This window comes from Dicentrarchus labrax, unplaced genomic scaffold (genome assembly GCF_905237075.1).
Source record: "Dicentrarchus labrax unplaced genomic scaffold, dlabrax2021, whole genome shotgun sequence".
Classification (NCBI taxonomy): Eukaryota; Metazoa; Chordata; class Actinopteri; family Moronidae; genus Dicentrarchus; species Dicentrarchus labrax.
Window position 1 is genome coordinate 8,661,007 of NW_026136703.1, and position 26,944 is coordinate 8,687,950.

At 39.4% G+C, this 26,944-nt stretch overlaps 3 protein-coding genes across 4 annotated transcripts; 2 read left to right on the plus strand and 1 right to left on the minus strand.

Moving 5' to 3' along the window:
* Positions 1–22: 22 nt before the first annotated feature.
* Positions 23–15,143, plus strand: lck (LCK proto-oncogene, Src family tyrosine kinase). The gene is made up of 13 exons (XM_051396443.1): positions 23–296; positions 1,849–1,961; positions 2,600–2,660; positions 3,768–3,858; positions 5,232–5,330; positions 5,467–5,570; positions 6,143–6,292; positions 6,389–6,541; positions 8,427–8,606; positions 10,819–10,895; positions 13,814–13,967; positions 14,211–14,342; positions 14,449–15,143. The coding sequence occupies exons 2-13, from the start codon at positions 1,854–1,856 to the stop codon at positions 14,643–14,645; spliced, it is 1,506 nt and encodes a 501-aa protein (XP_051252403.1). The 5' UTR covers positions 23–296; positions 1,849–1,853; the 3' UTR covers positions 14,646–15,143.
* A 716-nt stretch (positions 15,144–15,859) lies between these two features.
* LOC127359084 (probable histone deacetylase 1-B) lies at positions 15,860–21,218 on the plus strand. Of its 2 annotated transcripts, none has more exons than XM_051392800.1 (14): positions 15,860–16,006; positions 16,746–16,858; positions 16,950–17,067; positions 17,192–17,266; positions 17,395–17,533; positions 17,751–17,892; positions 17,974–18,066; positions 18,166–18,274; positions 18,397–18,537; positions 19,185–19,293; positions 19,555–19,685; positions 19,811–19,963; positions 20,149–20,200; positions 20,292–21,218. In XM_051392800.1, the coding sequence occupies exons 1-14, from the start codon at positions 15,955–15,957 to the stop codon at positions 20,317–20,319; spliced, it is 1,455 nt and encodes a 484-aa protein (XP_051248760.1). In that variant the 5' UTR covers positions 15,860–15,954; the 3' UTR covers positions 20,320–21,218. The 2 variants fall into 2 exon arrangements, with proteins under 2 accessions (XP_051248760.1, XP_051248752.1); XM_051392792.1 differs by having other exon boundaries at positions 15,861–16,006; positions 19,811–19,981.
* Positions 21,219–21,301: 83 nt separating this feature from the next.
* tmem54a (transmembrane protein 54a) lies at positions 21,302–26,200 on the minus strand. The gene is made up of 6 exons (XM_051392812.1): positions 26,040–26,200; positions 23,879–24,075; positions 23,624–23,683; positions 23,041–23,238; positions 22,811–22,948; positions 21,302–21,711 (listed from the first exon to the last, which is right to left on the minus strand). Exons 1-6 carry the CDS (start codon positions 26,050–26,052, stop codon positions 21,574–21,576), a joined length of 744 nt encoding a protein of 247 aa, XP_051248772.1. The 5' UTR covers positions 26,053–26,200; the 3' UTR covers positions 21,302–21,573.
* Between the last annotated feature and the right edge of the window lie 744 nt (positions 26,201–26,944).

The window sequence follows — 26,944 nt, forward strand, 5'->3', positions numbered from 1 at the left end:
CTGCAGAGCAACCCTCAACCTTTCAACGACAGGAAACTCTCTGGCTCGCTCTCCTCCACGCTTCTAAACTGTGTGTTAGTGTGTGCGTGTGTACAGACACACATCAGCACTCCTTGCATTGAGTTATAAGAGAAACGGATGATGACATCTTCACACCCAGGCTCCTGTGGCGAAAAACTCAAAGACTGCTGAATTCTTCTTTTAGAAAAATAACTATTTAACAAACAATATCTCTATGGCGGCATTTGAAATCTGATATTATTGGACGCTTGAAAAGACATTTCATATTTCAAGAGGTAAGTTTCAAACTTGTGATTCTATCAGAGTTACATAGTTGAATATATAGAGAAAGAAACGACTATGACTTAGGCACCCAAACATCTCCCTGTAATTATCATTTGTGTTATATAATAATTGTGTATGTAAATCAGAGGGATTATTTAGAGTTGGTAGAGGGTTTGATCTTTTGCCTTTTTTTAAATACCATATTGAACTTTAAAAATTGATGTATAGAGAAGAATAATGTCCACACCCAGAAGTAATGGCAAGTTAGCTAAAATCCCTTTTTTGCTTCCATTTGTGTCGTATAATTTAACCTAAAGGTAGTAACAAAACACCGGTTGTGTCATCGTCACTGTAGATACAAATAAGTATTACAAAGACTATGCGAGAGATAATGAAGGTATTGACTGGATGTGAAGTACAAAAACAAAATTTGAATGTGAAATGTTTAATGGCTCCTGGGAGACTGATGCAACAGCAAGAAAATCTATGTGTAAATGTTTCTCAGTTTATGGTGTTCTCAATGTCTCCTGAAAAGATATAGTTTATTAGTCCACACAGCTTCACTAACAGTGCCAGTGATTTAGTTCTTACAGACCTCACTTACCACCCACATACCGATAATGCTTTACAAACAATAATTTCCTCAGTATTGATCAGAAAGGCCTTCAGCTGCAGATCATAAAAAAAGTACAGGGTAACCCCTCAATGGAAAATGCTGACTTTGTTTGTATGACTCCCTGAGTTCTGGCCAGCAAGCGTAGGAGTGCTGATCATTCAAAAAAAAAAAAAAACTCCTCATACCCTGGTGATCTCCCTGTGATTTGCTCCTTGGGGTCTGAGTACAGTGGTGTGTTGTTACTGCCGGGTCAGGCCTCTCCAGATTTTTCTCACGGCTCTGAGCCTTTGGGACAGACGGCTGCTGCGATTAGCCCACTGACCCTGTTCCATGAGTGGTCCAAAGGAAGCCAAGTGAGCTTGAGAAAGCCAAATCACACAGGGCACCAGTGTAAAACACAATACAAAACACGTGCAGACGTTGGATTATACGAGATTAGTATTTGTAGAGCCTGCTATTCAAGTCTGAATGAGAATTAGAACATTTAAAGGCGTGTGCTTTGCAATAAGTGGTAACAATCTAGTTTGTTGCAGTTCTGGGTGTGATTTTATTTGACTATTGTGTGCGTGTTTATATGGTGTCGAAAGAGTGTCTAAAATGGAAGCATTTAGAGGTGTTAGGTTCTTAGTTTCCACCCTGATTCATCATGAGCCTCCATTTTGAAATGATGCCCATAGTCACATCCGATTAAAGCAGTTTTCTGAAAAGTAAACATTGTTTTGTTGTGTCCAATCCTAAAATGCAGCCATTAAAGAGATCTTTTTGAAAATAGCTTTTTTTCAAGTGTCCATAAATCGAAATGCAGCGCATGAGACTTGAATATTGTCTTCGATTGGTATGAGACACATTTATCTGGGGACACCATAGCTGTCTAAGATGTCGGCCAAAAAGAAAACACTTTCATCGGAGAATTTATGCCATTAACAAATGAGTATTCAAATCTCTAGGAAAGATGGGATGTAACTGCAGTTCGGACTATTCAGACAGCGACTGGATCGAGAACTTGGATGAGATCTGTGAACACTGCAACTGTCCCATACCCCCCCAGTCATGCAATCCAGTAAGTGTCTACGTACATCTTTTATGTGCCGCCATGTATTTATGTTTTTTTTCATTTGTACGCACATATATACTTTGTACATTGTAGTGTATGGTTGAGTGTCTGTGTGTAAGAGCTTTTTTGTGAATGAGTTTTGGTTGTCTGTGTGGTTGAATGTGAGTGACCACTTGGAGGACACATAATTTGACAGCAGTGCAGTACAAGTGAGAAGGTGAGAACATTATGTGTAGATGATATAAACATTACAATTAAATTATACAGTACAATCCGCTATTGTTTGTTTGAGTCCAGAAAAAGTTTTATAACTTACGTAACGTCGAGGGAAGTTGTCTTTTGTGTGTGTGATTAAATGGGAGCGTAATTATTTTCTCAATGTTGTTTGTTTCCTCTGAGTTAGATGTCCCATTAGATTAGAAATAAAGGAGAAAAACACCTGTGTGTCACAATACTTCAAGATATTTTGTCTGGGAGAAAAAACAAAACCAACCAACAAGATCTGTGTACTAAACCAGAAATGTAGATAGTGTTTACTGTGAATGTGACATGTGAAAGTGCCTTGTTTAACCCCATTAATATTTTATTGTTCTTCGGAAAGCTGAATTTAAAATGCAAGTCTAATCTTCTCTTTCTGTCACCAGTACACGGACCAGCTGATTCCATACCCATCACAGCATTCACCTCCTACATCTCCGTTACCAGGTGACAAGATATATATATCCTATATATATATATTACTCTATTTGTTTGTGTGTGTCCTTTATATGTTTTATGGTGAGTCAAGTCAACATTTGACAACCTATTAATAGGGTAAGAAAGGCAGAACTCTGATATATAGATATACAGTACAGAGCATACCGAAGTAGCTGTAGTAAAATTATACAAAAGACAATATTAGGCTAATAAAGTACAAAGTACAAACATAATGATATTAAGTAAATATTAAGTGTGTGATAAATAAGTTTCAGGCACAGTGTTTTTGAAAGTATGATTGAATACATAAGGAAATAGTATTAAAAATACATTTGGAAAATGCTTTGTATTTTTTTCCTTTACCCCAAATTAAATAAAAGTTTATTTTATAGTATCTTTCACATCTTGTAACTACTTGTTTTCCTAATTACTCACTCCTTAAATCACTCTAGTGTATGTAATTAATATTTTGACCACACAATATTTACCATTTACCTATTTCCTTGATTGCCTAAAAGATAATGTGTCTGAAATGCTTGCTTATCTGATTATATGTCCCAATTGGCTTTTTTCATTTTTTGACAAAATTTTAATTGTTTACCTAATCGTATCATTTTTGTTACACGTTTGCCACCACTGGAGCTTGACATCCCCCGTGTTCCATACCGTCTTCCTGTATTTGTTATATAATATTTCTGTTTTGAAGTAAAAAAAGCAGATCCCTTTCAGCTGGAGATCCTTGTGTTGATTTCTCTTTGAAAAAAAATATGGTTACTCCAGTAATCACAGAATACAAAAGCAAATAAACCCCCCAAAATGAAAGCCAACTGGAAATGTTTATTTGTCACACAAGAGAAATGTGGTATGGGCTAATCAACTGGACTAAGATTCTGTACAACTCATCCTCAGTCATGTCATCACTAATGGGCAACTATGAGAAATTTCACGCTGCTCGGGGGACTAGGCGAGGATGCCCACTCTCGTGAAGAATTAAAACACCAGCATATAACATAAGCCTTTATCTTATTTAAACAGCCATATTTATGAGTAAAAACTGTCCCCAGTGCATTTCATCTGTGTTTGATTTAACTACAACTTACAATATTCCTCTTGCAGACAACCTTGTGGTGGCCATATACAGTTATGAACCCAATCATGATGGTGACCTGGGCTTTGAGAAGGGAGACAAACTCAAGATCATCAACAAGTAAGCTGCTGATTAACAAACAGTAAAGTCTGGAAAACAAAAGATTTATAATAATATTAGCCATAGCAATTTTTGTGCTATCTGCTCCCCCCCGATGACATCTGACACCTCATTTAAGTGTGTTGGACCACTATGTATGCAGCACGATAACCCCTGTGCATCTTTATTAGCTATGTTAACTATTATTACAGCTCAGGAAACCTGGCTCTTCAAGGTGACCTACGGTACATATCATGTACAGTTTTCAACTTTCGGATTAGGGACTGGGGACTCCACGTTGCACGTCAATCCCCCTTGCTCTTGCCCCGTGTTTCCTGTCTCTCTTACTGTCAACTATTGAATAAAGGCAAAAATCTCAAACGCTGCACGATTATATGGTGGGTTCGACAGTAGAAACCTTGAACACATATAAATACGGGAAATAACGGTACATGTTGTGCTTACAGACCTGCACTGCATTTGTTTATCTATAAAGTACGTGAATAACTAGCTATTAGGAAAATTTTAATGGGTTTTAAATTAAACTTTTTTGAGAAAGAAAAAGATGACTTTATAAAATGTGAAAAGGTAAAGAGGACTGGTTTATTTGGTTTTATTTGGTGGTCTAGCAAACTCGGATGGAGAAACTCCAGTTTCATTCAATCATGGCTGTAGTTACTATTGAGGACCAAATGGTCGTGTCCTCAGTAAAATATCTAAAAACAAATTTTGGAGGTTATAATGACCTGAAGAGGAGTTTACATTCTACACATATAACATGTTTTTGTTTTGTTCTTTTTTGGGTGGATTATAATATTTTGTAGATTAAATTTGGGCAATTTGGGCAAAAAACCTTAAGTATATTAAATTAATATCAAAGAAATGTTGTGTTCTACATACTGGGCATCATATAGGGAGATGTAGCACACAAAATGTAATTGAACTGTTAAAAGAATAAACCATTTTTTTCTTAATTAGTCAGAAAAAGGTTTGGTTTGTCGCTAGACAACAATCTTTAGACCTGGACTGTTTCTAACATCCTGACTATGGTCCTGGCCAACATAGGTTTGAAAGTATTTAGATTTTAGTGAGAACCATTTCTCTTATACACCTCAGTGGTTGTATATAGCTTGTAGTGAGCACGTCTCCCTTTTCTCTTCAGTCTCTTCTGCTGACATGTAAGACATGAGATTTCCCCGCCTACTAAATTGAATGCGGTTCATTTCATGCAGTGATCATTTACATTGCAAAGACCCCTTTTGCCTGTGGGTGCTAATTGAAACTGCTTTCTGAAGGTGTACCCCTTCATCCCAGAAAGTCTGGACTTGCTTTGAGGCATCACAGATCATGTAAACTCACTCAATTGTATTATTGCTGTCTCTTTTGACATCCAGGGAGGATCCAGAGTGGTATTTGGCAGAGTCTCTCACCACGGGCCAGCAAGGCTTCATCCCATACAACTTTGTTGCTATGACCACAATGGAGACTGAACCGTACGTCATACAGGAAACATACTGATACTGCTCTCAACACAACCTCAACACCATTTTCATATTATGCATGCTGTGCCCCTGAGGAAAGGGAAGTGGTTAGCTCAAAGCGTGAGCATGTTGTGTGTTTGTGCTGCAGGTGGTTCTTTAAGAACATTTCTAGAAACGAAGCCATGAGGCTCCTCCTCGCTCCTGGGAATACGGTGGGCTCCTTCCTGATTCGAGAGAGTGAGACAACCCCAGGTGCAGTGATTATCATAGTTTGATTCATATACAGTCTACACATAATCATCTAGTTCACAAGGTTGTTTCTCAGCAGTATATATGAGTATGGTCTGTTACACTTAAAGGTGCCAAAGGTAACATTTTTAAACAATAATGCACATGGGAAAGCGTATAAAATGACTGTGATCCTCTCTCACTCAGTCCTGTTATTACTGGCAGAGTTTCTAAAATAGGATCCATTTCCCACAAACCCCCATCCTGTTTCCGAACTTGCTTCGTCTATTTATTTTCAGTTTTGCTTTACTGCTGAAAATGTTGAGACTTGTACTATTTGTGTTAGAATTGCAACATAAACCCCACTAGATGTGTGCCATAAATCAACACTCTTTGTACTGTAAAGCAGTAAAGCATACCAAAATCTGGTCAGTGGCATCAAGGCTGATACAGTTGGCTACTATACTACTGAAATGAACCTAGTATTGATTCAATAATGTTAAAATGTTACACATTTGATTTGATTTGTGATTTTCACATATTTGAGATCAATTCTGCCTCTTTTCACGTTCAATTATGCTTCCTTTTTGTTCCAGGATCATTCTCCTTATCAGTCAGGGACTTGGACCACAACACTGGCGAAGGAGTCAAGCACTACAGAATCCGCAACATGGACAATGGCGGCTTCTACATCACAGCCAAGATATCCTTTAACTCCCTGAAGGAGCTTGTCCAGCATCACTCACGTGTGTACAGCCTCTTGGGGAGACTAATCAAGACCACTGATTAATGTGGGGATCTTTGCCTGAATCATTTTAAACCTCTTTTTCTCTGCCATCCAGGCGAATCAGATGGGTTATGCACGAAGCTGATGAAGCCGTGTCAGTCGAGGGCACCACAGAAGCCCTGGTGGCAGGATGAGTGGGAGATTCCCCGTGAGTCCCTGAAGCTGGAGCGCAGGCTTGGAGCGGGACAGTTTGGAGAAGTCTGGATGGGTGAGTGAGTGAGGAGGACAGGAGTATTACTGATATCTTTATTTATTAAATTAAATCCAATCATTTAAATGTCCAGTGTGTAACATTCAATGCTAGATACCACCAAATGCTACACACTGGTCCTTTAAGAGTTTTTTCACATTTGCTTCATAAACAGTTGAACCATTCTGCAGTGATACATCACATGTGCTGAGCCCAGTTGCTCAATCAAGTTGCGGGATTGACTGTGTGTCTCTAGAAAGCCTTTAGCCAGGATTTTTCTGCAGTGTATGCAGAACAGTTTCCTCAACACAGCCTTAATTGTAGGCTTGTATGAGCTGGTTAACTGGAGAATGATGTGAGGTATTATCCCTGTTATGCAACATCACTCAAACTGTATGATCCTACCTTTAAAGTGAGTTGTCGAATTGGCGAAATCGTTTACAATGCTTGTCCGGTGTCATTATGGAGTTTTGAGTTAATCAAGAAGGCAAAATGTTTTGATCACAAGGGCATCACTCGAAGTAATCTGTACCATAACCCCTTATTATTCAATTGGACATGTATTTTCACTTCTATTTTCCATCCACATTTGCCAGCACAATTCAACTTCCCAAACAAACCCCTGTATTGGAGCTAAACATTGGCAGCCATAGAACTTGTCCTCATTTCACAGCCACTTTCTATTTACAGTATCCTCTTGCATGTAGTCTGGGCACTGTATTTGTTTTTTTATCCTCATCCAAACATTGGTTCAGTGACATATTTGAATAATGGGAGTGACTGACATTTGCTATGAAATGTTTATTTTTGTTAGTTAACAAAGAAATATGCGATAACCATCGTTTATAGATAAAGAGATGAAAGAATGCTTTGAATAGTGATCCCAACATCGCTATGCTTCATGCATGGTGTGAGATGCTCAGCGAGTTATATGACTGAAGATAAAGCCGGTTGGCTGTGGATTTGGTTGACATGATATACAGGAGTGTTAGTGTATGAGAGCTGGAATGAGAGCCTGTGTGGAACTGTTGTTAGTTTACCACACAGCACAGAGCTTATGACAAAACCACTGTATTTATGACCCCTACAAGCTGAGATGAAAGTTCTCCTGGTTTACATTTACATACATTAAACACAGTGTAGTAATTCATGTGCACAGTCATGAAGAATGGCTCTATGGAGGGCAATGTTTGTCTTTGGTCCAAATTTAAATCTTTTAACTACAGTATTGGATTGATAATCATGAAATTCGAGACATGAAACCTACTGACTTTAACTTTAACCCTCCCCCAACTTTCCTTCTAGTGTCATCATGAGTTTGACATTTGTGATTTTGAGTGAAATGACTCAATAACTCTCAGCTTCTTTCTCCTCAAGATGAATATTAATAATTGAAGTGCTCCCTCAACTTTTCATCAAGTCAGAATTCCAATAGACCTTTTTCACAGCAGCCATTTAGGGTAAATACAGGTGGTAGCAATGATACCAGTTACAGTTCAGTTACATTCAGGTCAAACAGAGTCAGGGTGCTGCTATTGTGCATGTTGGAAAGGCTTCACTACACTAAATGGAACAGAGCTTTAATTAGTATCATTGGTAACAGCTGTGTTTACCCTACGTTTCATGTCAAATGGCTGATGTGAAAAAGGTCTATTAGTCCAATACTTTATGATTAACCTGCAAAATTAATGACATTCCCATCAACCTTAGTTGTAGGCTACTATGTGTCTAGTGCTATGTAGTGAATGTTAGCATACTAATATGCTAAACTACATGGTAACATTATAAACGTTATACCTGCTTAACATCAGCATGTTAACATGAAATCCTGAGCATGTTAGTATGCAGAGACTCTTGCCAATGCCTTTCAGAAACCCAGTAATGTCTAAATGTATGTTTTCAGGTGTCTACAATAATGAAAGAAGGGTGGCAATTAAGAACCTGAAGATGGGCACAATGTCGGTGGAAGCCTTCCTGGCAGAGGCCAACATGATGAAGAACTTGCAGCATGCCCGCCTCGTCCGCCTCTTTGCTGTCGTTACCCAGGAGCCAATCTATATTGTCACAGAGTACATGGAAAATGGTGGGTAGAAATACTCTATGTGTCACAGCCTGGGGCATTTTACTAATAAGGCTAACCATCAATAGGGAATTTCAGATAGATACAGATAAAGACAGATAATACATCAGAAAGAAACAAAAACCATGTCCCAGGGTGTTTCCATGAAATGAATGCTCATTTGAAGATAAATTAGAGAGAAATCCTTCTGTAATCATACCAACTCCTTTCCATTTAGTTTAGTCACCTAAAATATGTCTTAGCTTGTCTGAAACGATAATCTCCTGCTCCGTTACCCTGAACACCAAAGATGGTGTCATCAGGGTAAGCTCTGTGCCTGGAGCAAAGACAAAGAAAGTGTTTTATAGTCAGAGCTGTGTCATAGACACTCAGGATCAAACTTGTTGATCTGTTATCAAGACTCTGGCTACCAGAGCTCACTCTTGAACAAAAGACTGGGCTGCCCCTTGTGTTTCACCACTTTCATGAGTCATAGTATTTTCAGACGTGTGTTCCACTCCAGTGACTCTGTTGAATTAGTTTTTTGATCACACAGCCACAGCTGCCTTCTCATTTGTGTTTGATCAACGATATGATATGAGATGCACAGAACAATCATCACCTGCGACTGTAAATAAATGTAGCTACGTGAGCAAACCTAAATAAGGGAGCAAAGTCATGAGCCTTGCCTCCAAAAGCATGCTGCTCTACTGAAGTGGCCTGCCTTCTGATAGGCTATTTTCAGCCTTTCCTCATGACCCTCCTGTATTCGCCGCTCTGTGCGAAAATGTTTCAAAGCAAACGTGAACTTTCACATCTTTTGCGGGCTCCTCCAGACAGGTTACTGGTGTTTACTCACAGAGGGTCTCCTGGCTGGTCTGAGACGAAGGGACGTTAAAACAGGAGAGGGTGATTCACCAAGTTATTGTTCACCTCTGATGAGGCCTGGCTGCTTTCCAGAGTCTGTGTTATGCTCGTGCATCCATAGACGCTCACAGGCACATGTACAGACACATCTACAGACACATGCACAGTAATACTGGAACACTATAAGGTTGTGGTAGTAAACAGACTACGACAATGGCAGTTTGTTCTGCATCTTGCCACTGGATGTTCTTCTTTTCCCTTCTTACATAACAAAATACATGTGAAATGACTGTGACAAACACAAGTGATAACATGGTAGCAAATGGCTTTCCATATTATGAACTCGATTGAATGTCGTGTAATAGTTTCTTACACCCAAATGCAGAAGTCATATGAAAGTGATCCAGTATCTGTTTCACTGTAGCCTCAAAAGCCTTTGTAATTCTTTTTTCACTTGGAGGAACAATAACAAAATGCATAGGAAGATGTTGTCACAAACAGCCTTACAGCTGAATTGAATGGCGAGCCTTTGTATAGTCTTGTATGTGTGGCCTGTAAACCACCAGCAGTGGCTCTACATGAGGCTGCCTCTTTGTCTGGGATCCACGTGTGCACAGGACACAATTGTCGCCTCTGTTGTCAAGAGAAAGGATGGCTTGGAGTTCCCGTCTTTTCAATTTGTGCCTTTTTTATTATCGAAGAAGACAACAAAGATGGAAAATAACAGGCGTGTCAGCCCAGCTTCCCTTTGTGACCTTGACAAAGAGCGTTCCTCTGGCTCTCAGACTTCAAAAGCAGTCTTCCGGACTTAAGCAGAGGAGCAAAGGCCTCCTCTTTCCTGGCACAGTCATTCCTCTTAAAGTATTTCCTTTGGTTTTACTTGGTTGGCTGGCGTGCAGAGGTATTGTTCTGTGCTAATCAAACTCAACACAAAGTCAGCTGTCAAAAACTGTGCATCAACTTGACTGATGCTCTGTGTACTTCCTCACAGTGTTATGATCCCTGATTTGAACAACTATTCTGGTCCAACTCAGTTTATTTATGTCTGTGGGGAATCATGACGTTTTGAACTAAGGAAAATGTCAGTCTTCTGGACAAAGCATGTTATTGCTTTTGTTTTCCAATTAATATTACATTTAATTGTTGCTTAATCTTATGTACATAGCACCTTAAAATACAATTTGACTGTACTGGTGGTTGTAACCTAGTTTATCCATTCATTTGCAGAAATAGGTTGCTGGAATCCACCTGTTGAGGTTGACATGATTTGTGAAATATTATTATTCAGCCTAATTAGCAGCCGCAAGTTAGTCAGTAAATATAATAGGTGCTTTTCTAAAGAGATGTAATTTTAATGTCATTTTTACAGGTAGCCTAGTGGATTACCTTAAAACACCAGAGGGAAGCAGTGTGCCCATGAACACTCTGATAGACATGGCGTCTCAGGCAAGACATCTCTTTTTACTATCAATGTGTCTGTGCTCTGTTCTCCTTTCACTCCATTTGTCCTATTGTCTTTTCTTTATTCTTTCACTTCCTATTCTTTCAGCATGACAGGAAATTACCCACCGTTGTAATGAGGCTTACATTCAACACTAATCTTGTAATAATAACAGAGGTGAATGGGTGTGTGTGCATGCGTGAATGCCATTCCACCTCTTTTATCTACTTACCGAGGTGCAGACTCAGCTAAACTATAAAAAATAGAGCATGGTGACAAAACCTGAAACTCAGTGTTATGATCCAGATTTTCCGCTTAATTTCTCTGAATCTGTCTTGCTGTCTTTTATCAACCTACAGTAAGAGGCACTGTCACAGCTCTGCCAAAGTGATAACCTTTGTGTGCTGCCATCCATATGAAAGTTCATGTTGTGTGTACACAAGTTTAAAGCCTGGCAAATGACTAATTTGGTCAGCCAGATGTTTGAACGTGGGGTGTAATATACACTGCAAGTCAAAGCTATAGTTTGACGCTCTTTTGATACTACGACATACTACTCTCATATATGTCCGTTAAAAGAGCTACAGTCACAAGGCAGTTAGCTTAGCTTAGCACAAAGACTGGAAACAGGGGAAAACAGCTTATCTGGCACTATCCGAAGGTAACAAAATCCACCTACCAGGACCCATAAAGCTGACCCATGTTATATTTGCAATGTTAAATCTGCAAAACAAGAAATTGTGGTTTTTCTAGGGTTATTTGCCAAACAATTTCTTGGTTACAAGCAGTGACATCCTCTTTTAAAGCAGGCAGTTGCACACAGTTAAAGCCCAAGGCTTATCTCATTGTGATGGGCTACAGAGGCAGAGATAGACACAAGATAATAATAAATTACTACATTTGGAGTTACATTCTGGGGGGCGGGAAGTTAAAGCTTAGCTCTGATGTATTCTATAAATGGTCTATAAATGGAGCCACATATTGTGAGCCTCAATTTCTCAAGTTTGCTGCATCACCTCCCTCAGCCAGTGAGTCTAGCTCGGCGGATGAGGAGTCTTCCAGTGGAGAAGGATCAATCTCTGTGCTAACAAAGTGACAAATGTTGTTATTTTGAGTTTAGTTTCAGGCAGGCCGTTATACTTCTCTCATGCTATACCAAAATTAGCTATCATAGGATCTGGCTGAATCAGCATTTTGAAAATATCTGACAGTGTTTTGAAGACTGAACTTCAGTAAGTGGACAAATTAGGTCACTGTCACTGTCTCTAAAGTTAATCTTTCTACATCTTAGAAAGGTTAACTTTGGAGAAATGAAGGCGGTGCAGCAATTTGAATGAGGCTATGTAGATCCCAGAAAGTGATGGGTTCTGCAAATTAGACCAGATGTCATGAATAAAAGCTATTGTGCCCCCTTTTTGAAGGCTCTGGGATACTCAATTTCTAACATTTCAAACAAACGTACAAGATATTAACCAGAGCAAGATTAACTGTTTCCCCTTTTCTTCTGTCTTTATGCTAAGCTAATGGCTATAGCTTCAGTTAGGGTCATTCTGATGTTCCCAGGGTCCTATGTTCCACATATTGACATGGCACATAAGGGAAACAAGACAAAGGGTCCTATGTTTCCCAGTTAAAGGGTTAGGGGTTAGGGGGTTAGGGAACTTAAAGACCCTGGGAACATAGATACACGCCTTCATTTTTAGCGTACTGACATGACATCAATCTTCTTATCCAACTCTGGACAACAAAGTGGTATGATAGAAGTGATAAGAGTAGTTCCCAAAATGTCAAACCCACAACTACTTCTTGAAATGTTACATGTCAGTAAAGGAACTTTGACTGAAATGCATTGTGGGTGTGGGAATGGAAAACACAACCACAGGAAGACAGACTGAAGTTTCAAAATCTAACAAGAGAAAAGATTGTTCATCCGGAGTAGGCAGATTCTCCGACGCCTGAGAACTTGGCGCAGAGAGGTAGAGTTATACAAAGCTTTCTGGTGAACATATTTTACAGAAAGACGCTTTCAAGCCAGTCGCCACGCACTGATAACGTTTTTGGTTAAAACGCTAAGTAAGTAACTTTAACCATCATGTGATGGACCATAAAACTTGATTAATGACCTGGTAACACCGTCCAGACCCTTATGTCTTATGCTATCAGAAGAGCTTCAGATTTGACTCAAATGAATGTTAGCTATATGAAAGTAAAGCTGATTCCTAATTTAATGAATGCAAATAAATGGTTTAAAGTTTTTGATTTATTCATACCACACTCAAATGAATGGAATGGAGAGTAAAGAGGCATTGAGTTCCCTAAAGTTTATAAAATACACAGACATACGTACATCTCAGGTTTCTGAGAACACCTCCAGGGCCAGTTGGACCTATGTGATAGATTCTTATGTCTGAAATATGCACCACTGACCCAGCTAAACGTAGAGAGTAAGATATTTGGACACACACACATACATGTGACACGGATTCTTATGAAACGTGGGTGTTGAATTCTGTGGAAATCATCAACTTTTCTTGATTTTACACCTCACTCATCAATTGCGTCATGCATTAGGTATAGTATCAGTTTGCCTGTAAGGTCTGCCTATGAGCAAATGATTGAATCATAAACACAGCCACTGGAATAATCAGCCAGTCTGTGGTAAGGTAAAAGCCGGGCAACAGCTTTAAGTATCAGGAAGTAGAGCAGGCACAGCTGTGCACCTGGGTGGAGTACAGAAGTAAAGGGTACAAAGAACTGACCTGGGGAAGCGGTAAACTCCCTGGTTTGGGAATTTTTCTGTCTGTCCAACACACACATATATTACACAGTACTTACAATAAAGTACACAGGTCCCTCACGCTCATACTTTCATGCTTGAACAGACAGACGTAGGGCTTGCCTGATGGTGTGCTGTCCCCTGCAGGTTGCTGATGGCATGGCCTTTATTGAGGAGAAAAATTACATTCATCGAGACCTGAGAGCAGCCAACATTCTGGTGTCTCAAGAACTCATCTGTAAGATTGCCGACTTTGGATTGGCAAGGCTGATTGAGGACAACGAATACACAGCAAGAGAAGGTATCAAGACCTTGTAGAGATCACTTATATTACACTTATATGTGGAACCTTTTTTCAGGATAAATAATGCGTCTTATAGAATATTCTGTTTTTTATTCTAAGGTTTTTGTTTGTTGGGGGCATTTGGCATGGAAAGACTTTAAATGGAATCACAAAAATTGAAGCGGGCTAAAAATCTGTGCAGTAGCTCCACCAAGTGTTCATGCTTTATTTGAGGAATAAAGCTTCCTCCTTTTTTCATAGGTGCAAAGTTCCCTATCAAATGGACTGCCCCAGAGGCTATTAACTATGGCACCTTTTCCATAAAATCGGATGTGTGGTCATTTGGGATCCTCCTGACAGAAATAGTGACATATGGACGCATACCGTACCCCGGTAAATAAACAAATTCACTGTACTCATTTTATAATATTACAAGTCTAGCATGGATTGCAATTGCTGAAAACATCATTGCCTACTCTCCTGCATTTTATTTGTTCAGGTATGTCCAACCCAGAGGTAATCCAGAACCTGGAGCGGGGCTACAGAATGCCAAAGCCAGACAACTGTCCAGACGGGCTTCATAACGTCATGTGTATGTGCTGGACAGAAAACCCAGAGGACAGGCCCACCTTCGAGTACCTGAGGAGCGTTCTGGAGGATTTCTTCACTGCTACAGAGAGACAGTACCAGGAATAGCCCTGATGGAGCAAAAAGACAAACAGACATGCAATAAATATACTCAAACTAAAGGCATAGGCCATGAGGGTGGATGCTGGATTTTATTTTTTATTTTTTCGTTGAAGAGTATGCCTATATTTCAATAGGGTACAAACTGAGATTTTCCGAATAAAAGTACTTTGTTTCTGCATAAATCTTATTCTGAAATGACCTCTTAGATATGATACAGTCACATGTGGAACTTTTCTCAACAGCTGGAATCACTGCTGAGCCAACAGCAGAGAGGAGAGTGATCACCACGCTGCTTGAATAAACTGGGAAGTGTCTGATGCAGCTGATAACTAGCTGCTTTCCAGGTGCTCATTGTTAAGATGTAAATACTGTCACACTGCTTCAGCTGTTTTACCTCTGCAGTTTAATAAATGTTTTCAAACTGTTTAACTTACAGTAAAAAAAGCTTTACATGGATGTTGTTCACTGTTACATTGAATAAAGAAGAACCCTTGAACCCTGAAATGAACCATCATCAGCAGGAGTATACTTGGTGATATGTTTAATAACAATACTGAAAGGTTTGTTTGGACATATTCTGCAGCTATACCACTAAATATGACAGCCACTCACAATACGTATTTATGATCATGCACACAGTCTTTCAATGAACTAGGTACAGTTACTCCAGTACTGTACTTTAGTATAATTTTATAATTTTGAGTACTTCTATTTTATTTTTTCATTATACCTTATATTGGACCCCATTTTAGAGGCAAATTTCTTAGCACACTATATTTATTTGATGGCTGGAGCTAGACTACTTACGCTGAGATTTTATCTTTAAAAACTATGAACTCATCACCATAGATTAAACAACCAATAAATATATAAGGTAGCCAGCTGCATTATAAAATGTTGCTTATGCACGAATGCATTAATTATTATAATCCCAAAATATAATATATAAAAATGTAATACAGTAATAATACAACCACTGGGCATCATAATGAGGCCTCTTACTCTTTTAACTGCATTTTTATAGTTCTGCTGTACTTATTAAAGTTACATTTTTAATACAAGACCTTTACTTTTTACTTTGTGGTATTACTCTGAAGATCATAAGAAGTAAAGGGTTGTCAGAGTGTAAAAACAGCTCCAACAGACCGTCACAGTCCACAGAGAGAACAGACCAATGGGACCGACTCTGACTCTGTCGCCCCCTGTTGAAAACAGTGGACATTACAGCTCATTGATTGAACGCGATACGAACTATCCGCCTCTTGTCGCTGCTGTCTCCTGCGGTGTGCGTGAAAGCCAGTCAAAGAGCACTAAAATGGCGCTCACTTCCCAAGGAACAAAGAAAAAAGTTTGCTACTACTATGATGGTGAGTACTTATGTGCTTGTACTTTAAGACAAGCGGATGCGCCGATGAATGAAATCCGCCACTTTGCGCCAACAAAGGTTGCAGTTTATTTCACCTCTCGCTAACCTGGCACGTTAGCTAACCTAGCTAGCTTGAGTAGCAGGCGGCTCTCTTCATCTCAGTCTAACACAGTGTCGTTGAGTCCACACAGAGTATTAATGCCATAATGGTGTTTGCTTAGTTTCCCCGAAAGCACCGGTTGCATTTATAATAGTATTTTAAGCGTTTATCTAGCAGCTGTTAGTACTTTAACTAGATTAGTTAGCTAGGGAGCTAACAAAGGGGCTATGAGCACTTCATTGTCACCGCAATTAACGTCAACACTAAGCTAACGTTAAAATGGCTCATCACGCTGCCTTCAAAAGCTCGGTGGTAAGGCGGAAAATAATGTTTCTGTCGACGTTAATCGCCACGAGTAACAAAGCGCCACCCTGTACGTGCAGCCGGGTAGTTTATATAGTTTCATAGGAGCGATTTGACTTCGGTAATTTGGAGCGAGATGTCCGGTTGTAGGATCGTTACAGACACACATTGTTCAGTTCCTTCACATTCAAGCACCTTTTCAGTGCATTTAACCTCTAATGCGTATTATTGCGTTTACTGTTCACTTCATGTGTACATTTGTTCGATGTGTGCATGCAAAATAAATAAATAAATAAATAATCCAACATTGTGTGTTTTTTATTTGTGTACATTTCAGGTGATGTTGGAAATTATTACTACGGTCAAGGACACCCCATGAAACCCCACCGAATCCGCATGACTCACAACCTGTTGCTCAACTATGGCCTTTACAGAAAGATGGAGATATATGTATGTTAAATTACAGTAACAGTTCATTTCAGTCAGACCAGTGGACTTTTTCTTGTATGTCTCGGGAACTCATTTGTCCTCTGTATTTCAGCGTCCACACAAAGCCAGCGGAGAGGAGATGACCAAGTATCACAGTGATGATTACATCAAATTCCTGCGTTCAATTCGACCGGACAACATGTCTGAGTACAGCAAACAAATGCAGAGATGTAAGTTTGGTCAGAGTTAGTCTATGTGTAGATAAAGTCATGTATTTGTGTTCATCAATCAATCTGATGGTCTAAATATGAATATTAGCAATATTCTGATTGTTTCTCTGCCCTTGCTCTGCAGTTAATGTGGGAGAGGACTGTCCAGTGTTTGATGGTTTATTTGAGTTCTGCCAGCTGTCAGGAGGGGGCTCCGTTGGTAAGTTGTTCCTCTTAAATACTGCTCAAACGGGCATGCTGTGTTAGGCAATAATCATGCCATCACTGCCCTTGTAATCTCTTCAGCATAAGTCTGCTGTTAATTCTCGCCTCCTCACTGTGCTCCAGCCGGTGCGGTGAAGTTGAACAAACAGCAGACAGACATTGCTATCAACTGGGCTGGTGGTCTGCATCACGCCAAGAAGTCTGAGGCCTCAGGGTTTTGCTACGTGAATGACATCGTACTGGCTATTCTGGAGTTACTGAAGTGAGTACAAAAGGCCGGTCACAGCTACTCGAGTACATGTTTGTTTTTCATGAGTGGATAATACTCTGCTTGGTTGGTCTTTCTTGAAAACTGATGGTGAGTGGCGGCGTGGTATTTTAAAATATTCTAAATGTATTACCGATCTTTATGAAAACACATAAGTGTTTTTGTCACAGGCTAGATTTTAGGACTTAATGGACCTTTCCCCTCTTTCCAGATACCACCAGAGAGTTCTGTACATAGATATCGACATCCATCACGGGGACGGTGTGGAGGAGGCTTTCTACACCACAGACCGTGTTATGACAGTTTCCTTCCACAAGTATGGAGAGTATTTCCCTGGCACAGGAGACCTGAGGGTAAGCCTTGAAATCATCTGACGGATAAAAGTCACCTTGTCATTGTTACACACCGAGTTGACATTTCTTTCTTCTCTGCAGGACATTGGTGCTGGGAAGGGTAAATACTACGCTGTGAACTACCCACTGAGGGATGGGATTGATGACGAGTCATATGAAGCCATATTCAAACCTGTGAGTAAAAAAAGACTAGTTAACTGTGTTAAATGTATAGTAATTGAGATCTCCCTTGATGGACAGAGGCATTTGAAAGAGTGGATGTTGTTTGTATAGATCATGGCCAAGGTGATGGAGATGTACCAACCCAGTGCAGTGGTTCTGCAGTGTGGAGCTGATTCTCTGTCAGGGGACAGGCTGGGTTGCTTCAACCTCACCATCAAAGGTAAGTTGACGAAACATCTTTCCGCAATCAAAGAATTCTGCAACCATCTTAAATAAAGTTTAACTGAGAAAACAAGTAATTTTCTCCCAATTAAAACTTTTTTCCCCATGCTGTGTGCTCAGGCCATGCCAAGTGTGTGGAGTACATGAAGAGTTTCAACCTGCCGCTGCTAATGCTGGGCGGAGGAGGCTACACCATCCGTAATGTGGCACGGTGCTGGACGTATGAGACTGCAGTAGCACTTGATACCTCCATCCCCAACGGTGAGTCTTTATGTCCATATTGCACTGGTGCACATTTTAGTAAACTGCTTTGCCTTCTTCAGGGTTTGTACAAAGTCTTAAAAGTTTGGAAAATGCTTAGGTTTTCAAGGTTGGGAATATGCTTGAATTTGAATGTACTCCTTAAAAAGATGCTTCATGTTCAAGCTAATATGGTGTTAAATCACAATAACTCATGTAAATCAAAAATCTTATTTAAAAAAAAAAAAAATTTATATTTGAATTGACCCAGTTCTGTTGAAGACCTGATACACAGATTGCTGTGGGTATATAATTCTGTAAACTTTGTTTTTTGCAATTGCATCTATAATAAAAACTTAGCTGTGACAGTAAAAGCTTTGAGAGTTCGAAAGGTTGTAGTCAAGCGCTTCAATTTTACTCTTATGAAGCTGTACGAACCCTGGTTCTTGTAGCAGGCATAACATTTTGAATCTGTTGTAACATTAGCTTCTCAGGAGGTGAAAGGGAAGACGATAAGCATAAAACAGTTTTAGCAGCCTCATACAAACAATGAAATGACTTCATATTCATTAACTATTGATAAATCAGAATCAGAAATACTTGATTGATCCCCGGAGTGTAATTTGTTAAAGAATGTCAGTTGTGTAAAATGTCACTCTTCTCCACAGAGCTCCCATACAATGACTACTTTGAGTACTTCGGACCAGACTTCAAGCTCCACATCAGCCCCTCCAACATGACCAATCAGAACACCAACGACTACTTGGAGAAGATCAAGTAAGTGCAGAATATTTCCTTTAATTAATTTTTTTTTTTTTAATGTGTGTTTCTGAAATTCCAATAGCAGTGTGTATTGCGCAGTCCTAATTCAGTAGTTTCAGCAGCAGTTAGATCTACAGTTACGTTTCTTGTATCGTGATTGAAAAGATTGAGAAATTTGCCATATCACAGGTACAGGATTGTGTCTCAGGTTGTTTGTGGTTTCATGGTTTCATTTTAGTAGTGGTCAATATGTTCAACCTGCGTACTGTCCTCTAGGCAGCGTTTGTTTGAGAACTTGCGTATGCTGCCCCACGCCCCGGGGGTTCAGATGCAGGCCATCCCTGAGGATGCTGTGCAGGAGGACAGTGGAGATGAGGAGGAAGATGACCCCAACAAACGCATCTCCAGTAAGAACCTCTCAGTCATAATTTTCTTGCCCCTTTGACACCAGATCTCTCGCATCTTGCAATTGACTGACGAAAACAGTGGTATTCCATGTTGTAATTTAGCTCTGTCCTCTGTTAATGTTCAGTCCGTGCTCACGACAAGAGGATAGCGTGTGAGGAGGAGTTCTCTGACTCAGAGGATGAAGGCGAAGGAGGCCGCAGAAACGCAGCTAGCTTCAAGAAAGTCAAGAGAGCCAAAACTGAAGGCGAGAAAGAGGGAGAAGAAAAGGAGAAGAAAGGTGAGGAGGAAACAAAAGGTATCTATTCATATTTAATTTTTCAATTTCATCTCTCCCTACTCCCTGTCATTTTGTTACATAAATAAATCTTTGAGTTAACATTTGAAGTCAGATCATTCTATATTATACAGAGATTGTGTTATTATGATGTCTATGAATGGGTTTTTTTCCTTTTAATTTAATAGAAGTAAAAGAAGAAGAGAAGGTACCAGAGGAAGAGAAAATGGACACCTCAAAGTGAGAAAACACTGCACACACTAAATTCCCAAGTTGTCCAGGAAGTGGCTTATTGGGAACGTTAATCTTTTCCTTACTCTGGGTCCTTTAGGCCTAAAGAGGAGTCCAAGACACCGTGAGGTCCAGTGATGCCAATGCAACTGTTCAGGATGGATGATAAAGCAAGATTTTTTGGGATAAATCATCTTTCCAGGCTGCTGCTGTGGAAATCCATGAAGGACTATACCTTTGTAATGAGACCTCACGCGGAGATGTGATGGAGATTAAAACGTGATTTTCTAGGACACCTTTTCAACCTTGCTGTTTATGGACTGAAGTCAGTCAAGTGTTTTTGAGTATTATTTTGTATGCTTTCTCATTTTTTTTTAAAAATCCTTAATCTTTTTACGCTATAACATTTGCTTTTCCTTGTGAAGCAACTCTGTAAAATGGCTTAGTATATGTACGCTTTTATATATCTGATGGATTTAATTTATTTAAATCATAGATATTTTGGCTACTCTGTTATGTCTTTCAGTCCCACTTTTGTCCAGTGTCTTTGAATATGTAGTTGAAGCATGTTTATACAATAGATCCTTTTCTGTAATACGTTTGTGTCACTGGTCTTGCCTGCTTAAGGTCACCGAGAGTGGTTAAGAGGGTTGTGCATCTACCTTAATACCTTCTTTTTTTTACATGTGTAAAGTAAATTAGTCTTATATTTTAGGAAGTAATTTAGTATGTGGCCCTTTTGACAAATTTCCTTGACTCCTGCCTCACAGCGTTGAAAATTTGAGTCCTGTCAAATGATTGCCAGAATCAGGCTACACCGAGTACATTTGGACATTCATGTTGAAATGTACTCACTGTAAACTGGGAGGTAAGACAAATGCCAGAATTCATTTGTTGTATATATTTGTATTCTGAAACATGAGCAAAAGTGTTCCACAAGAGAGCTTGCAAATGTCATTTAAATTTCAACAGACCCTGGTGTGTTGACCACTCTTTCAACACAAATAAAAACTGCCCTAAAAAGTTACATAGCTTTATTCTGTAAAGTTTTGAGGGTTTTCTTGAGATTATAAAAAGGTTATGGCTGGTATGATGAAATGATTGACAATATTTTAAAAAGAAAATAATTTTAATGTCAAGATACAGTTAACAGCTGTGTATTTTCAAGACAACACCACAATACAAATTCTTACATTTCAAACCAAACTGACAGTATTTAAAAAAAATTCCTTTAGATAAAGAAGAAAATAAAATACCAGTGTCTTTGCTGATTGAAGTCCGACAAATGTCTTCAGACATTTAACGTGTAACAGATAAGATACACTCAACACAGCAACTTCACAGATGAAGCAGTTTGCAACCTATCGTTAGGTTTAGTGGGTTCAGAGCCATTCACTCTGCTCCACTGCAGTGACGGAGTCCAGCAGTTCATCCTGTTCTGCTGGCTCAGCTGTATCATCGCTCTCTGGATCTCGTGCTGGAGGCAATGATGAAGTTTCTACAGTTCTCTGGATACGCACCTGAAACATTACATTATTGGAATTTCATTAAAGAGAAGCTAACTTACATTAACAACCTGACTGCTAAGGTAACAAGACAGCAATTACCAGATGAGAAAATCTACAGAAAACAATTTAGTAAGACTTAAAGACAGCCACCAGGCACAAGGTGTTTTCTTGCAGATATCCAATAGTAGTGTGGGGAGGATATCTTTATGCTTAGGCATGTCAAAACCTGTCATTTGTGACAGCCATATTTTATGGGCATTGTACAGACATCTGACAAGAATGAAAGTGGCTTAGAAAATATAGACTGAGCTTTTGTATCAGTGCTGAGCAGCACTTAATATGTTTACTTTAAATTAGTATTTTAAGCTTATTGCAATGTGTGTGGCACATAACAATTAATACATGAGCACATTTGAAATCTTATATGCATTTCTGAGGGGCAGGTGATGGTAAATAAACGAAGCCACTATTGATGTTTAATTCTTTGATTTCCATATGATCATGCACCAAGACAGCATGAGATGAGGGACACGGTTACCACAAGCTCTGTTCAGGTTTGCCTCGTCAGCAGGTCTAGACCACTGCTTCTATTTGTCTGCATTAAGTTCAAAGTCATATTGCTATTTGTGGATAGAACAAAACCTGGTCAGTTTACTGTTAAAACATGGCTTGATTTAATTTTATGTAGTTGCTATGCTACTACTAAGCCTGGTATTGAAATGATACCTGCTAGGAATGATCAATTATAAATAAATGAACGTAAGCATTACTTAATAGTTGTATAATTTGGTTTAAAGACATTTCTGTGTAACCTCAAACAGTACAGTACAGTATGTCACTGTCAGGCAGGAAAGTGCTGATTTCTCTTGTAAAAATATACATTTGTCCTTTAGCAAATCAAGGTTATAAAACAGTGTTAGTGCTTTTTGCTGTATATCAGATCTGTTTAGTGAGGTTTTAGGAATTCAGTTTCAGCTCAATGTTTCTCACTAACCCCACTAACAGTTATGCTAAAAACATTTTTTATATTCAAAGAGTGCAACTAATGAATTACTGATGTGATACAGTAAGATGACGTAACACAATGCGACAAATACTGCAGTGGTCTTACCCTCTTGGCCTGGGTCGGCCTCCTCCTGCACGGACACAGGTAGAGGAATGAAGTACAGACAGCAAAGCAGCGGAAGGAGAAAACCATTTCCATCACGGACATCAAGATTAGAGGCACCCACAGGATTATTGTGGTCCCCTGGTTGACATGACAGCAGACAGACAACTCTGATTAATAAGAGGCAAAGCAAGTCCAAAGTGCGCTGGGATACATATTTATATTCAACTTACATAAATACGGGTAGGGTCAAAGGGGCATTCGTATGTGATGCTGGAAGAGGAGCCAACATCATCATCAGAAAATGTGCAGTGCGTTAGCAGGCTCTTTCCTTTGTGAATAATGGCTTTCACCATAGAAACTGACAAGCCCACGGAGGAGGCAACTGCCAAGAGACCTGCCAGGAAGCTGAAGACCAATAATACCCACTGCTGCAAGGACAACATGACATGAGTATGTTTGTTAGTGAAAACACAACCTTAATAATCTAGTGATCAATCATGTGACAGATTTTCCTCATAAAAGATTTAGAAGTAAATAAATAAATAAATAGATTTGTAAGAGGGAGGTAGTTTAGGAACATGGATAACCCAGGTGAGTCCAGTCCGTACAGAAAACACAGCCAATATTTCAATGAATTCCATATTTGCATGTAGTGTATGTTGACTATTTAAATAGTCATTATCTTATTTATCTCCCTACACATGCAGTCACTGAAAAAACAGACGGCAAGTTCTAACAGGAACCAGCAAATGACAGATGTGTGTTGAATGGAGGAAGGAGAAGCTGTGCCAAGGAGAGGGGAGCAGTATTTACCAGGATCCTGTTTTTCTTGTTTTTGGACAGGACAATGGCCGTTATTCCACTAACAATTCCCTAAGGGGCAAAAAGCAAGTTTAGAAAAAAGACTTTCATTCACAAATAGATGATACAATATTACTTAAAAAATGTGCTATTTAAGAATTAAGTATTTGCATGCATTAACAGAATTTACAAGTCTATACGGCATTGTGAACCCATTTCATTAACAAATTGCTTTTACGTTCTTCATGCACAAGTCCTACCACTTACCACCAAGCCTGCCACAATAGCAATGACATTAGAGATGGCGTACACCATGGTGCGGGCCTGAGTGTGCACGGCAATATGTCTGAGCACGGCGCCATGCACCAGTGCTCCAAGAAGAAAGTTGACATGGCCCACCAGCACCAGCCCCAGCCCCATCTTCATAAGGGCTTTGTTGTCCTTGAGGTTGGCACAGCATACTCCTAGGAGGTGGCAGAAGAAAGATGTTAGTTTGACCTCATAATTTAACTAAGCTTTCAGCATTGTGACCTCTGCCAAAGGAAAAGGTAAACAACTAACTAATCACACTGCAGTCCCTATTGTCAGACTGAAGCATGTGACTCTAATCCCGGGTCAGAGTATGTAAATACCAGCTGTGTGTGCACATCAGTATGTGCTGTTGACAGGAACCATACATCCAAATTTCATGTCCTATTATCCTGGCAAAAGTATGTTCTTTAGTTTGTAATCAATACTATTTCCACACATCCGGTCTAACATGTGGTGTTTACAATGGGGCAAGGCGAGCATTCAGACATGGTGATGATTTTGGTATGCCTAGAATGATGAGGACTTCCCCTTGTGGCAATTAAAAAATACATCAGGAAAATCACTCGTTAGGATATTCGTGATTATCTGGATAATCGAATTGAACACTATCATTATCTGAGTGTTTTTTTATCGCAATACATGATAATATAGTATATCGTCCCATCCTTAGTACGCACAACAACATATCAGTACACTGGAGTATCGCAATATTCTGTTTTGTGACACAGTATTGCAGCGGTTCATGTTGTGTTGTCGTGTTTAAACCCACAGCCATTTACCTCTTCCACTCAAACGCTCAGACTGTGCTAGTGCGATGACATTGGATGGATCTTAGATATAGGCCTACATGCAGATCCCACTGCTATGGTTGCATAAAAAAGTTAACTTTTTTTTAACTCAAATTGTATGCATATCGGGGTGTGTTCTTTAAACTATTTATATTTATATTTAATCTTAACCCCTGTATCGTGATATGTATCGTACTGGCAGATTCTTACCAATACTCAACACGCACATAGGTTTATTAAATGTGATCTGACTGTAGAACGAGCTGTAAGTGCTGTACACAGAGAACTTGTGTGAGAGCTGACTTCACTACAGTCTTTTGGTTTCAGCAAAGCCAAAAGGAAGTGGGCCGGTAGCCTAGTTAGTGCACTGTGACGACGCTTGAGAACAAGGCAGTTACCACAATTATCCCAGACCCCTGCAGAGGTAGCTGAAGATCTCATCCACTGCAAGCTGCAAAATGCTGCAGCTATGGTGACAATTCGGAGAAGAGGTCGGAGGTGGGTTGGGTTGCACTATTTTTTTACCCTTTGGGTAAAGGTGAAGCAACCCCCCCATAAAAACTGTGTAAACCCCTCCTGAACAAAACAGGACAAAGCTTTGGGTGGGGTGTTCAAACCTTCACCACCCGTTTCTACCTGGCCTGAGGGGCAGGTAGAAACAGATACCTGCGACCGGCCAGCTTCATTCAAGCCTTGGTGCTGTGGAAAAACTCACCATGTTTTTAGTCATAATATTGTTAGTCTAATGTTTGCTGCCATTCAAGTACACATAACCACATATTGTTACTGTAATGTACAGATCCTAACAAAAACCCTATGATATTCACAGTATTTACATATTCATCTCATCAAACTTAATATATCTTAAATTCTAATATGATATATTATTTTTTTGACTAGGACAGCAGGCCTCTTTCTTTCTGCTTCATTCTAATGTCTGACATATTTACTTTCTTAAGGTTCAATAATAATATGCACTATTGGTCTACATCTGATCTATCAACAGCTCGTAATAATGAATTCTAGCAATATGCAATAGTTACCCAGAGAGTTTAACTTAACTTAAATGTAGGTGAAAACTCCACACTCACTAGGCTACTAAACCCAAGGCTTAACAACTCAATTTAATTTATATAATTTAAGCAACAACATTACATTGAGTTCTGTCAGCCAAACATCAGAAAAATGTAGGTTAGCTACGTCTCTTCTCCTGTGAGCTCGTCTACAACTGCAGACCACGCCTAAAAACTTCAGCACGCAACATACCTGTATACACACACACCTCAAACACACACACACGCCTCAAACACACATGAAAGTCAACTTACCTAAATTTACCATGGTGGATTTGTTTAATGCCCGTTCAGATCACATTAGTGTACAAGTTGTATTAAATTCATTTCTGAGTTGAGACACCGCTTTTAGTGAGTCGTTGTCTTCCTGACTGCCGCTCACCTGCGGACTAACAGACGTCACTTTCCGCCTACCTGTACGGAAGCTCCGCCCCAAAGCACGTTCACTGTAAGGGAGCTGTGTGAGGGGGAATCTGATCTGTTAGAAACACACGCCACTATATCCCCGACTGGCTGTTAGCTGGATTGGATATACTTAAAAGGATATTTGAAAATTATAACAAGAAATCAAAAAATAGAGAATTAATTATTCACAAAGCTCACACCACATTGTAGTGTATGTGATTTGGACATTTTTACTGTTACTGATAGTGACTTTAAGGTTCCCCTGTAATCACTGAAACTGTATGTAACCAATGATAAAACGTTGTTAATGACTTTTGTTCTTATTTGATTTCCAACTGTATAAACTAGAATAATAAGTAGTTAATGACTATGTACACAGAGGAGCCATCCTGGTAGTCCTTTGAGTCCCTTTAATATGTGTCACCCATTTCCCACATAAATGAAATGATAAAACTATATTACAATAACTGTAATATGTACACAACATTATCTTTAAAGGTTATATTACCAGCATCCATAAAATATAACTACATCACACAAAACGTATTGACTGGAGCAGCTATAGGCAAATTCAGTCTCCATAAAATATATTCCAGTGAATAATTGCTGCTGCAAATGAGGAAGACTAGACTATTTATTCAGGGTTTAACAAAGACGTGAACAAAATACCCAGTTTGCTTAGCTTTCTTTAATTACAGCTGCTAAATGCCTCCAGTCTCACAATAAAAGAGCCACTGGCTGCCTCATTAGTTTGA

Coding starts and splice junctions, on each gene's coding strand:
- lck (XM_051396443.1), top strand. CDS start 1,854: ATGGGATGTAACTGCAGTTCGGACTATTCAGACAGCGACTGGATCGAG. Junction 5,571..6,142: donor AGAGAGTGAGACAACCCCAG/GTGCAGTGATTA, acceptor TTTTTGTTCCAG/GATCATTCTCCTTATCAGTC. Junction 8,607..10,818: donor CACAGAGTACATGGAAAATG/GTGGGTAGAAAT, acceptor TCATTTTTACAG/GTAGCCTAGTGGATTACCTT.
- LOC127359084 (XM_051392792.1), top strand. CDS start 15,955: ATGGCGCTCACTTCCCAAGGAACAAAGAAAAAAGTTTGCTACTACTAT. Junction 16,859..16,949: donor ACAGAAAGATGGAGATATAT/GTATGTTAAATT, acceptor TCTGTATTTCAG/CGTCCACACAAAGCCAGCGG. Junction 17,068..17,191: donor CAGCAAACAAATGCAGAGAT/GTAAGTTTGGTC, acceptor CTTGCTCTGCAG/TTAATGTGGGAGAGGACTGT.
- tmem54a (XM_051392812.1), bottom strand. Junction 22,949..23,040: donor TTGACCCTACCCGTATTTAT/GTAAGTTGAATA, acceptor CATGTCAACCAG/GGGACCACAATAATCCTGTG. Junction 21,712..22,810: donor GGCCGACCCAGGCCAAGAGG/GTAAGACCACTG, acceptor GTAATGTTTCAG/GTGCGTATCCAGAGAACTGT.